Below are 14,646 nucleotides of genomic sequence, written 5' to 3' on the forward strand. Positions count from 1 at the left end.
AGTATGTCAAACAGCTAAAAGTAAAACACACCAGTAAAAGAGGCTTGCACTTGCCAGAACCCTATCAGTATCACTGGTATCACTTCCCATGTACTTACTAACTCTAAGTACACAAGTGGTAATGTCACACTATGTCGTGATTCATGAGTTATAACAGTCATAGACCAGAGTCTGAGTTACTCGTTGGCATAAACCTGATGTATTAAAACTACTTGTCCAATAGCACGCAAGCGTACAAAACTCAACTGCGTGCGTCAAATTTTTCCTGTGTGTAAATCGGCCTGCTTAGATGTAAATCAAGAACGTACGTTTAGATTGTATGCCAGCCCTGAACATATGTCCGAAGATACAGTATAATAGCACGTCGGCAGAACGTACTGCACCTGTGCAAAACCCATATAATGTATCGTACATAGCACTTTGACCAAACATCTCATATAAGGTTGTATTCATGCATATACTTGGTTAACACTCCACCTGTAGTTTCCAAATGTTATGTCGGAAAAGATATTGCCTGCAACAGGCAAAATTCTAATACAACGTTGACCAAAAATCCAACGAAAACTGTGAAAAATGGGGGGTTTCGCACAGGCGCAGTACGTTCTGCCGACGTGCTCAGTACAATACCCTTTGGCTTAATAGTATGTTAAAACATGCTGCTTTACACGCAGGATAAAAAATGCTGTGCACAATTTTCGTACGCTGGCATGCTTCTTACATCAGGTTTTTGCCCGCATGTATAAATCAGGGTTGCATTCCTTGGGCCAGCCAACAGGTATTGTATCTCCTGACACCCAATTCTTCCCAACAAAAGTTTTGTGTTCGGTCATTAATTATTAACACGGCAGGGACCTCCCTAAACAATGGAGCAGTGGAGCTCCTCCACCCAGTCCTTATCTCAGCTCCACCCTGTTAATTTTCAAAACTAGTGTTTTTACTTTCTTTTCCAGGGTTCTTTGGTCAAATTTACCGATATTTCGCACCCTCCTCCATTCTGTCCTAAATTTCTGGGGAGATCCCTGCACGGGAGGGAGAAGCGTTTGAGTGCTGAAGAATAGAAGTAGGTTGAGATGCCTGTTGGCACGTCAATAAAGCTGGTAGTGAGATATGGGTTTCTCATGGCCACCTATTTAGTATGCTCATTTATAGAATCTAGGCAAATGATTAGCCTCCGTAACAGGCTTATAGAACATGGGGTTTGGTGGTCTTCAGCTGTTTTCTGATAAGCCCAGTTCAACCAGGCCGGCTATGTTGTCTATATCAGAAAATGTAGCACATAAAAGCTCCCGAAGACCCTGAAGACCCCAAAACCCCCAGTTTTTGGCATGCTATGGAGGCTACCAAATGATTAATTTTCTTACAATACTGGGCTGGTTTTTGTTCTGTGTATCTACATTTGTGGCTAAAGGAAAACTCTTGCCAAGTACAGTAAATGAAGTTTTCTTACTAGACTTTAAGTTTTCTAGCAAAAGGACACATTGAACTAGTTAGTTTCAAATCTGAACCACTGTGCTACTACAGGTACTGAATCTACCATCAAAATGGTGAAAACTCCCGAACTTGCTCAAGACCAATGTTTTGTCTAATAGAAAGTTTTAAAAAGTTTCCCACCGAGATTTTCCTGAAGCCATGTGTGTGTTGTTTACACATGTTTCTTGTAAGTTTGTTGTGTCTTATTAATGCAGTGATGACAGGTTCAACATAAGATGAAGGCCATGTTGTGAAACACTGGCTGTCAACAGAACTCATGTCTGCATTGTACACATGCATGTATGTGCCTTCAGGGCTCAAATCCTTTTTTCTGCAAACCTACACTGGTGCAGGTCACATTGAAAATTACCTGCACCAGACAGATTTTACCTGCACAATTCAGAACTTAGGAAGAATGGACCATACTAAAAATGTTCAGAAAGCAAATTTTTTTTTGTTAATTCTTTTACACTTCATAGGTGTAACAGTGTAACAGTCAGTGTACAAATGTAGCAAAAAACAAACAAACAAACAAACAAACAAACTAGAGTTCCCCGATCTCATACCTTCGCCAAATGATGTTAATCTTTATGACTGACAAATTACAGATTAGATTATTCCCCCCTGATTTAAGAAATAGGAACCTAATTTTCATGAATTATATCATTTTATCACAATAAAAAGATAGTCTTATATTAACAATGCATTCTAGCATTTCCTAATAGATTATGCAAATGAGGTCCTGATTTGAATAAATTATGTTTAATGATGTTCACCTCAATTTAACTTTCAAATACCACAAGTATGAAATTCCAGGCAGTTATCATTACATAATTATAAAATTTTCTAATTAATTATGTAAATTAAGTCATTATTAACATAATGAATATCTTCCTGTGTTTCTCTCGTTGTCAATTACCAATGTCACAAGCTTCAATTGTCCTATCATGGAATGCAGATGATTTATAGAATTTCCCCATAAATTATGCAAATTACATCCATATTTGCATAATTGTCACATAATTATATTAAGCATCACGTAAGCTACCTACATACCAAAAATCACGACGATCCGTCAACTGGTTCTTGAGTTATCCCCTTTTGAATATTTTCAAGAATATATCCCTGCAGTTCCAGAGCAAGCCGCTAGGGGGCCTAAACTCACGTCACTTCTTCCCCAGCACAAGAGCTACCTACCATCCAAATTTCATCACCATAGCATGTCTAGATCATGAGATATCAAAACCGGAAGTTCAGCTGCAGTACCATAACAAGCCGCTAGGGGGTCCAAAATCTAATCATTTTGAGGTCTCATCAAGACCTACCCATCTACCAAGTGTCAAGACAATCCATCAAGGCCTTCTCAAGTTATCGTGTTGACAGACAGACACACACACACATACACGAACGCCCCTGAAAACATAACCTTCTTGGCGAAGGTAACAAACACATACACCTATATGTATACTCAGTACATGGACCAGTACAGGTTAGGTGCAGGTAGACATCAGAAATAACTGCAAAGCTCCAAGTTTACCTGCACTAACCTGCATATACCCAGTACATGGACCAGTGCAGGTTAGGTGCAGGTAGACATCAGAAATACCTGCACAGCTCCAATTTTACCTGCACTAACAAGCAATTGCAGTAGGTATCTCAAGCCTTGGACAGACATAATGATTTCCATGATCTGGGCTCATTTCTCATGATATACCTGGCACAAGAATGTCCAGAGGGGTTCTGTTATAGGTCTGAGAGATAAGGTTAGAATGTCCTTGCGGGCATGGTCCCCTGTAGCCTTCAATCTATGCCGTGATTTGTCAGTGTAACTGTTGTCTGGTAACATTGGGGCTGTGTTAGGTCAAGCATGCAGTTTATCCTGCAGTATTTTAACCTTCATTCCCTTTCTGCGATACGAGAAATCTTACAGTATAAAAGAAGTATACAAGAAAGCTAACAGTAGTAGTACCTCTACTACCCGTAGTACCCAAAGTGCCAATTATAAATTTTCATTTTATTTTTACTTGTATTTAATTTGCAGACAATGGGATAGATCTAACCAAAGAATTATTGATAAAAAATTTAGTAGTCTGCGCAGGGCTTGCAATTCCACCTGCACCTAACCTGTGCTGGTCCATGACTAGATTAATATATACATGAAGATATTTGTGTATTTTTATTTTATGAACTGATACTACCTATGAAGTATAAAAGAAATAATGGCAACAGTTTCTGATAAGTTTTTGATAGGATCCATATACATCCTAAATTCTGAGCGGTGAAGCTAGAATTTTTCTGGTGCAGGTAATTTTTCAATGCTACCTGCACTATTGCAGGTATGCATCAAAAGAGTGTTTTGAACCCTGATTATTTTACAACAGAATTATAAGTAATATAACCCAGTTTTCGGTTTCCCTTCCACAGTGACCCTCGACCGACTAACCAGCGGATCAACAAGCAGGTGCAGGGCCAGGTGCACCTCCGGATCCAGAACCTGGCCATTCTCATGAGGCACATCAAGTCCTACTACCAGGTAAGGACAACCCCACACATGACTCACCTCTCTGGGTAGCGCTGCGTATCTAAACCCACATTTAGGTTCAGGTACGGATTGAAGTCAGTTCCGGACTCGTAATTCCGGACCTAAACCCATGGCATATACAAAATTGCATGTTGGCAATGTTGTCTGGGTAAAACTGTGGCCACATAACATGGAGGCTGACACTAGATGATGCCTGATAGCAATATTTTCTTCCTTTACAGCACAGATCTTGCGATGTATGGAAAGTGTAAAATTTGCGCGTGAAAAATAAAAGTCCCTGAAATAAAGTGTATGTCAGTAAATATGCAGTACCAAATTCTTATGCAGTAAAATGTAATCCTGTGGTATAATTTTCCATTTGTGAATCAAAATTTTTTGGGAAATTTTAAGTCCCTTGGGAATAGGTTAATTTGCATATTTTCCATGAAATCTTAACATTTGAAAATCACTTGAATTTGTAAGAAATACATGGAAAAGTTACCAGTAAAGGTTTAGGATGGTAACTAAAATGTAACAATCTGAAGCTTTTCTCCATTCTAGAAGCTTGCTTTCATATTTTAGCAAATTCTTTCACGCGCAAATTTCAAATGACGGAAAGACAGAACACTTCACCCACTTCTACCAGATAAGGTATCAGTACTACTACAGTTACTACAGAGTCAGAGAGATCTGCATTGACAAATCTAACCTTTAGCTAGAAGTGTCGGTACACCATAGACTTGAGTACAGTACTTCAAGTCTTAACTTGAACAGGTAACTGCAGGTGACAGACCTTCTTAGATATTGTGCGATTTCCTGCAATCGTCAGCTGTATTGGATCAGTGGCCACTACAGATCTGTTGACCCCATTCCCCACTGTACTTAGTCCCTATTTGTTTGTTTAGGGATACATACCAAATCGGTGATAAGGATATGGTAATAGTCTTTAGTCTCTAGTATTAGCATACTGCATTCACAAGTTAGCTTGGAAAATGATTGAATTAAGACCTTTATTGTACACACATACCCACTGGGTTAAGTACAGGTCATAGCAAAGATATAGTTTGCATATCACTTCGCATATAAAATTTTACGTAGAATTCAGTTAGAATATATTATATTTGTGATAGACTTTAACCAAGAGTTGTATTTGTTCCGCATATCAGAAACAACCAAAACGATTATAACAGCAGTAAAATTTTCAGTAGCAGTAAAATTTCATATATCTGTGAAATATGTGTACCGACGTATAATATAAGGACTTAAAATGACTTAAAACAAAGGTTCAAACAAACAATATTTAATATTACACACAGTTTTTGTGACAGAATATGTAAAATTATAACCTAAGAGAAAAGCAATTTTCAAGAGCCTGAAGAGGCTGGGTGAGAAAAAAATAAATTCTGTTGAGTGTTGAATCAGAAAGAGAAACAAACAGATGCTTATGATGTTAACCAAAACATCCTGGTTGGCTTTGCAGAATGGTCCCTGTGTTTATAGTACGTTTGTTTAGGTACAAAAAAACATTGCTGAAGGTTACATTGCAAAAGTTCTGGCACACAAATTTCTCACGGAAAATATAAAAAGAATTTAAAGGGCACCCAAAACAATTTTAAGGGCAGTAAAATTGGATTTTCAAAGTCATTTTTTTAGTGGAGTAAGTTGAATATACGATAGCATACAGATATCTGGGAGGTCATACCATAGGCTGGTTCTAGCAATTTATTGGTGGTACCTAAAAATAAAAGGGACTCCTCATGTAGCTTGTTTTGGGGCTATTTCAAATACTTTAAGTATGACATGGCAGTTGCTGTCAATATGAGACAGATTAATATTTTCTTCAGAGTATTTTTTGTTTTGACAGAAGCTGGTGTGTTACACCAAGGGGCAGTTATACCGGCTATATACAGATATAGATACAGATACAGAAGTTGGATGCTCATCTCTAAAGGATTGTTGTGATGTTGTCTGGCATCTGTTATCTGGTGTCAAACCATGCCAGGACTGAGCCCTGGCAAACACAAGTATCCTACTGTAGGGAATTCCTGCTCAATTAGGCGTGTCCCTCTCTGAGCTGTACATCCTTGCTTCAGGGTGGCTCCTACCTTGAAACAAGAGTGTAAACCACACATGAAAGGGCTTGTGTATTATGATATTATTGTAGACTGTCATATTACGTATATGTGCTGTTCTGATGCAGATCTGATATTCCTTTGTCAGGGCTCGAAATACTGGGTGCATGTGAACCTTAGTGCACCCAAAATTGGAGCTGAGTCCATTCCCTCATACCAACTCAAAAGTAAATGCATTTACAATACAAATTTGCAGGAAACTTTTTATAACTACAGACTACACATATGGGATGTCCAGTTTGGAGAGGGGTATGTGTCCAATGTTCTTGTCCACATACCAGGACAGGGCCTGGCATGGCCTGAATCCTGGCTGACCATTACTGTCCTGAGTGATTCTTGGGTGTCTTCCAAAAGGAACCAATCCTTCAGCACCTTCTCTGGTTTGACTTATGATAGCCTTTTGAACCAGAGGTCTGCCACTATTTCTAGTGGTAACATTTATTATGGAATTGGCCACGATATCTTTCATCCAATTGAATTGGTATTTTGAATATGCAACACATGTTCATGATCACCAGCTTTGTACAATATAACATAGCATAATACTGAGATGATTATCATGATACATGTAGCAGATACATCTTGTTTAAATACAATACACAATATAAGTTAACCTTGATATAAGCAATGTGTACAAAAATACCATATAGAGTCAATTCCGCGTCACCGAGTGGGTTGTTATTGTCATTATTTAGAAATGTTTTGAATTCTTTGTAATTTTTTGTCTAAGAAATTTCATAATTTGGAAATATTTTGAACATCTTGTCAATATTCTAAATAATTCCCTGGTTTTCTAAAACGTTTGAAATATTCCTGATGTGGATTATGACATTTCCAATAGTTTCTAAATATTTCTAACAGCACTCTACCATTTTTTACCATTATTTCGAATTATTTCTAACATTTTGCAAATAGGTCAGTGGGATGGGAAGGAAGTAATTCACACATCCCTGTGAAGTACAGGGCGGACTGCCTGAGTGTCAGGCATTGATGCCTTACAACAAAAGAGCCACCAGTGTCCAGCAGTGAAATCTAAAAATATACAGAAGAAGACAGAAGAGTAGGATTAGCACCTACTTTTATGGGGGCAATTACCCACATCTACCATTTGGTTATTTGTTTGAAATAGTTCTAAATATTTCGAATTGTGAAAGAAACACATGGGTAGTTCAAATTTATTCTAAAGAAAGAGATCTTTGTACAGTCACATTCAAAATGTTTCAGAAATATATAAATGAATTCAAATATATTCAAATTTTCATTTTCAAATTTTTGAAAAATTTTAGAACTTTTGTTACTGGGGTATTCTTTTCTTCTAAATGATTCAAACGTATTAGAAACATGGAGAAAAAACCCACTCGGTGACGCGGAATGGACTCTATTTTGTTGCAAAATATTGATCAATTCTGAAATAACAGCAGGAAGATATTTGGTGTCAAGATTTGTATGTAGAAGCAACCTACACTGCATGGCATTCTACTATAATAGTATAAAGGATAGTCCATGTATGATAAGTCTCATAATCAGTAACTGTTCTTTGTAAAATATGGTATATCTACTATAATCTAGTACAAGAAGCTTGGCACTCATTTTTTATTTTATTTTCAACAATCATGATGTTTACAACATCAATTTACTATTCAAGTTACCTTTAAGCATGGAGGCTGAAATCTTACACAGGGATTTTTTTTTTACCTCTTTGGTAGTACCAAAGCTCACTACTGTATCTGTTTTGGAAAGGAAAGTCTGTGTGGAACATTCTCCATATGGTATTCTCCTTATGTCTCCCTATGGTCTATGTTCCAGGTCAATGTGTCACTAGTGGTATCTGATCACTGGTAAGGAGAGGACTGCATGCATTCTCAACTTGCAATGCAAGTCTCCAAATTTCTAATTTTACATAACTTGAACTTTTGCAAATTTGTAGTGTTACCCGCACTACAGTTTATTTGCCTTTTAGTTAAACTTCAGCAAATCAAGATGTTAAATAAAATGTTCCTAATCCTAGCGACACAATTTTACCATATGTTCTTTGCGACATCTTCAATGATGCTACTTTGGGCCAGTGCAGGTAGACATCAGAAATACCTGCACAGCTCCAATTTTACCTGCACCAAAAACTTGCATATACCCAGTACATGGACCAGTGCAGGTTAGGTGCAGGTAGACATCAGAAATACCTGCACAGCTCCAATTTACCTGCAAAAACTTGCATATACCCAGTACATGGACCAGTGCAGGTTAGGTGCAGGTAGACATCAGAAATACCTGCACAGCTCCAATTTTACCTGCACCAAAAACTTGCATATACCCAGTACATGGACCAGTGCAGGTTAGGTGCAGGTAGACATCAGAAATACCTGCACAGTTCCAGTTTTACCTGCACTAACCTGCATATACCCAGTACATGGACCAGTGCAGGTTAGGTGCATGTGGACATCAGAAATACCTGTGCAGCTCCAATTTTACCTGCACTAAAAACTGCATATATAGGTGGTATTTCCAGCCTGGACTTGTCTCTGTGTTTGTCAATCACATTATTCTCCTAGCCTGTATACCTTTACCACTTGTGGGAAGCCGGCGCTCCTTTTTACATGACCCTTACCCCTCTCTTTAAGCCACACAACTGGCAAACAGGCAGATACATGTACTTTTTGGCATCAGTAAAATGTCAGCATGGAACCATCTGTGATCTCTTTCTGCTTCGTCCATCTATCTGATGTACATGATCTTTACAAGATGTTACTATCAGAGATTAGAGGCCCTGCATTCTGACATGTACACACAAACAAGTACACTACATTCCTTTAGACTTGTTGCTAAAAGGGATGAGTACACTTTGTATTTACGTAGTCAGCACTGGGTAAACAAGACAACAAAACTGTACTCTCGAGAAGTACAGATGTTGTAAAAATTATTTTAGTAGTACTGTATTCTCTTTATTCAACATGTCATGTATGTATCCTGACAGCCTGGAAATCACCATTTTTTTGCCGTATTTTTATATTCGCGGTTTTCACGGTCACTTCTGTACCACCAACTTATTATTACTGTGAACAAATAATTCGACGACTTTCTTTTCTCTGAAATGGCTGCCACTGCAAACATATAGTTCTGTGAACATGTCCATTTTTCTCGGACTGAGAACATTTGCTACCGCGAACATAAATAGATAAAGTGATTTACAGTAATACTGTCTGCCTGCCCAGGTCCATTAGTGCACAGAGGGGTTTTTTATACAGGTCAGTTTTAATTAGTTTGCCTACTTGGTATTGGAATGGGCTACAGTAATCAGAAAGGCTGTCTGGAAAGACGGACTGCAAAAGGAAAGGTCTTTGCCAACAAACTGGGGCCAAAACACTCAAAAGCTGGTTCATAGAGAATGGTGTGAACCAGGCTAGTACTGTATTACTATTAGTAGGACTCTATCTGGGATCAAGGATGTGTATGTATAGATTCTAGTTAGTGTTGTTTGTTTTCTCTAGATGCCATTTACTGTTGTCTGAAAATGTTCTGCTTTGTCCACTCTACTCTTTGTGTAGACCCTTTGCAATGTCTATGAGACCTATAATTTTTTCCCTGTACAAACCAGTTTTGATACTTAGCCATTTTGGGTCACTTGCCCTCATTAGACCTAACTGATTATAGGTGCCATGCAAAGAACAATGTGATATTCCACATTTATCCAGACAAGAAAAGTATTTGGCTGAAAAAATAATCCCTTCAGTTGTACATGCACTAATATACATGTATGGAGTTTCTTTGTGATGCAGAGTCAGGGCTCGAAATACTTTTTTTTTTGCTGCACAGCACTGCAATTTTGCCTGGCTGTACTAACCTGCATATGCAGGTGGTACATGTATTTCAAGCCCTGAGAGTGTAATGTATGTGTCCAAACTTTGCTTTTGTTTGTTTTGAAACAAGGAAGTGGTGCGAAGCACATTTTCAGTCAGCCATGCATCCTGCCACTAGCAGTTGAACTTGAACCCACCTACCCCTCAGTAGGTTGTACTTATACCTAAGTTTAGAAGGGTGTGACTTTTGCGTTGCACTGATGTATGACCCACATGTTGGGAGCAGCTGTTTTTCTTGTTCAGCAGTGCATGTCCGTGGTGGCTGCCTGCCTGCGCCCAGCCAGGCATAAAATACCCAGTCCCATTCTCATGTATGTGCCAAACTATTCACAACTTCCTCCTAAATCCTGCTCACAAAAAGAAAAGTTCTTTTGGAGGACCATTCTCTTTCATTCAAGGAAGAATATAATTATAAACCACACCAGGATTCCTTGCAATACACATTCACAGTACACATTCCAAATGGCTGACTGTAAGCAACAAGCATGTATAAAGTTGTCATCTTGCATTTGACTACAGCATTTGACAGTGCAGCAACTAATAGTAATACAATTTGATCAGTGAATTTTATTTCCTTTCATTGTCAAAGAAGTCCATGAGGATGCCTGATTTTTGTAACTTATCTGTAATTTGTATGATAAAACACTGGTGGACCATTGATGAAAATATTCGCTGCCCAGCCAGCCATATAATAGTCCACCCCATTCTCATGTATGTGCCAAACTATTCACAACTTCCTCCTAAATCCTGCTCACCAAAAGAAAAAGGCTTTTGGAGGGGGTCTGTGTACTATAGTGAGCCATTCTGTTTCCATTGGTCGTCTCGGGTATTTACAATTGTTGCCATGGCAACACGGAACCAAAGAATAGGAAATGATGTAGTTAGGAATGTGTAAGTGGTTGTGGAAATGTGAGGTATGTGGATGCAGTTCTGACCTAGGCTAGCATTACAGAGGGCCTGCATGCCCTTTTTCGTAAGGCGTAATCAGGCCTTTCTAGTCTTCGTAATTCGTAGGCAGCCTCTGCAAAAATCAACGTACATTAGCGGCAAATCGTAAAGTCGTAATCAGCTCTGAGACTTAAACGTAATTCGTAATCGGCGGAGAAAATTTTGCGTAATTCGTAATGAATATTATTACCCCCCATGCAGGCCCTCATTACACTTCTTTCTCAAGTTTCTGTGTGACAGGAAGAACAGAAGATCCATGCATTGTTGCTTATTTTCATTCCTGAAACAACCAACAACTTGTTTTGGGACAGAATGGAAGAGGTCACTTTCAAGTTGTACATGTATAGCCTAGGGCTACATGTAAATAATCAAGTCAGCTTTCTGTAGCAAAACATAGGACAACCAAGTTGTCAAACTTTATACTGTAAATGTAATACTTGTCTTGCAGCCTTTTTTTCTGGAAAATTACTATTCATAAGTATATTCTTAACTTTTCATTTTTTCATTGAATTATTTTGTTGGACTGACATATTACTATCATGAAATGAAATTATTGGGAACATCCACAGTAATAGCAAATCCAATTTTTTCATCCTTTATAACTTAGGTTTCAGAGTTTGAATAAACTCCTCTGTATTGCCATATCAGCTGTACTTTCTGTATCTGTATCTGACTGTAACTTAGTGTAAGCCCTTCGATGTACTGCTTCTCAGGCACACGGCGTGGCGGCAGCTAGCCATATTACACCAAACAACCAATCTTTGCACGTCTAACTCTAGGAGTTGTTTAAAGCTTACTTAGTTCTGCCCAAGTTTCTGAATGCTATTCTAGTTGTCATGCTTTCCTGCATCTCAGGCATGTACCCTGACCAGGGCCTCTGCCAAAACTGTGGTGGGCTTCTCTAAACTCTCACTCAGTCACTGTCTGCATTATACATGTCTAGCCTCCATAGCATGCCAAAAACTGGGGTGGGGTGGGGGGGTCTTTGGGAGCTTTTATGTGCTATGTTCTGATTGCATATAGACAACATAGCCGGCCTGGTTGACTTACCCTCGTTTTTTAGAACTGGGCTAATCAGAAAACAGCTAAAGACCACCAAACTCCCAGTTCTATAAGCCTGCTACAGAGGCTAATACATGTCTGCCTCCCACAGTGTGTACTGGAATGTCCCAGCCAGCCTAATTGTCGATAAGATAAAGAATTAATTGAATTCAGTGGGCATCACCATACTTTCATTTCCTGATAATTGGTTAGCCTAGTACTAGGGTGATGGGTTTTGTCTAGCCATAAGAAAGGGATTTATGGAGTTCCATAATGTTCCATAATGTTTCGGCTTTAGGCCGAAGAGTTGTACTGATACACACATGTACTGTACATTTCAAGGTTGAATAAAGGATGAAAAAAGATATTTTGCAAACGTTTGCATGGACTTTTTTTGAGACATACAGTAACAACAGGACCCTTGAAAATAAAACCCGATTTACATGCAGGCAAAAACCTGATGTACTAAAACTATCTGTGCAATTTTTCCTACAATAAGCGATTTGATGAATGTGTATTAGAACGTAAGCATGAGGTTTTCATACAGAAAAAATTTGACGCAAGCAGTCTACACAGAAAAATATTTTTTGGAAATATTTTACACTTGAGGCATCCAGTGACATCTAGACCCTTGCAAATAAACTGTGCTGCAGTCTTGATTATAATTTCTCCTCAGTCGTCCCAGATCTGTCACCTCTGTTTCTGTCCCTTCCTTTCCCTGATGTCCTGGTAAATACTCTTACTGTAAATCACTTTATGTTCGTAGTAGCAAAAGTTTGCAGCCCAAGAAAAATGGACATGTTTGCGGAACTATACATTCGCAGTGGCGGCAGTTGCAGCAAAGTTGGGAGGTTATTAATATGGTAATGATAAGTTTGCTTCTCTTCTTCGCAAGCTCCGAAGAGAACTATGTTTCCCGTCTATTTCACAGACAAACACACACAATTAGGGTAGTGAGCTCACCGTCACCTCAGTACGGTCGGGCATTTATTGCAATTGGCTCCTCAACTCAGTAACACCAATACTCTCTACACAATGTAGCTCTCATAGCATGTACATACGTATACAGGAGCCTAATACAACAACAGCAAGTCATGTGCTGCGAGCTGGCGACCTATTTTACCCTGGTTGCCAATTGTATAGCCAAAGTCGGGCTGGTCGGTTAAACCAAGGCTCTGTCCAGCGGATGTTTAACGCATCCTGACTTGTAAGTAACTTCTAGCCGGCGAAGTTCCAAAGCTCATCTGCGTGAACAAGGTTGAAAACATCCTGGCTAAGCAAATGATGCGTTACAGGTACACCTGAATAACTACTGACCTTCGTAAGTAACATGGTTCAAAATACGACAATAACACAATTCTGGAGTATATCAGAGGTTACAACTACAAAACATACTGTGTACAGCAAATTGCCACAATGTGACTGGGAACGCTAGCAAGGCAGGTATCTTGCAGAGAAGAGACAACATGAAGGTTATGTAACAATTGATTACGTACGCTATGTCGCAGGTACCATTGAGGATAACGTACAGTGCTATATCGAAAATGTACGAGTCTAGATAAGTCAGTAAGAACTAAGGTAGCGCGATGTCGTATGAGATGAGAAAACGTAACTAACGTTCTAGAATCCAGGTGTTCTCGGATTAGTCATGGGAGGGTTGGGCGGGAAATGTGACCGTACAGAGAAGGTTGAGCCACGAATGACCCTTACGAGGGTTAGGGAGGAAGGGTCAGAGGGTAAAGGGGCGGAATAATTAGTATCAGGGTAGGGGTCACGTGATTGTCTGTTCAGCCGACGGAAAACGAGATAGTACAGAAGTGACCGCAAAAATTGCGAGTATAAAAGTACCACATAAAAATCTTGATTTACAGTAATCCCCCCCCCCCTTCTCCCCACGTCTGTATACCATCACCTGCTGATGTCTGTGCCATACCGCCATATTTTCCTCCTCAGTGTTTGAAAGCTGCCTTTGTGTTTGTAAAAGGGCCTATGATTTTCCAACTGTGCTATATGCCTGCTCTCTTGCATGCAGTGCAGGTCAGGGGGCAGGGCCCTGTGTTTGGAGACTTGCCAGGAATGTACATGTAGGCATGTGGACTCCCCCTAACCCTCACCATGGAACAAAGGAGTCACATACTGCCTATACATGTAGTAGTACGCTATTTTGATGTTTAGTATATCATGTCAGAACCCTTTTTCCTCAGAATTTTCTTATTAAAGGCATCCGATGAAATTTTAGGGTAGCAAAACTGGATTTTTAAAGATCATTCTTTTATTTTTAGGACTGTACATGTAGCATTGTACTAGGCATGTGGACTCCCCCCAACCCTCACCATGGAACAAAGGAGTCACATACTTGGCTATACAGTATATGTAGTAACATACATGTAGTAACTACTATTTTGATGTTTGGTGTATCATGTCAGAACCTTTTTTCCTCAGAATATTTCCTCTTATTAAAGGAGGGCCTGCAAGCCCTTTTTCGTAAGGCGTAATCAGGCCGTTTTAGACTTCGTAATTCGTGGGCAACCTCCGCAAAAATCAACGTAATTCGTACTTGGACATTAGCCGCAAATCGTAAAGTCGTAATCAGCTCTGAGACTTTAACGTAATTTGTAATAGGCGAGGAAAATTTTGCGTAATTCGTAATCACTACCCCCCCCCCTCTTGCAGGCCCTCT

At 39.2% G+C, this 14,646-nt stretch overlaps 1 protein-coding gene across 13 annotated transcripts in view; it reads left to right on the plus strand.

Moving 5' to 3' along the window:
• The window catches only part of LOC109484945 (girdin-like), a 72,595-nt gene that overhangs the window by 4,744 nt on the left and 53,205 nt on the right, over positions 1-14,646 (plus strand). For all 13 annotated transcript variants that reach the window (XM_019788307.1, XM_019788310.1, XM_019788305.1 and 10 more), the window contains exon 3: positions 3,895-4,003. In XM_019788307.1, the coding sequence (XP_019643866.1) occupies positions 3,895-4,003 (109 nt within the window). The remainder of the gene's footprint in view (positions 1-3,894; positions 4,004-14,646) is intronic.

The sequence above is a fragment of the Branchiostoma belcheri genome, unplaced genomic scaffold (genome assembly GCF_001625305.1).
Source record: "Branchiostoma belcheri isolate BF01 breed outbred unplaced genomic scaffold, Haploidv18h27 scaffold71, whole genome shotgun sequence".
NCBI classification, from domain to species: domain Eukaryota; kingdom Metazoa; phylum Chordata; class Leptocardii; order Amphioxiformes; family Branchiostomatidae; genus Branchiostoma; species Branchiostoma belcheri.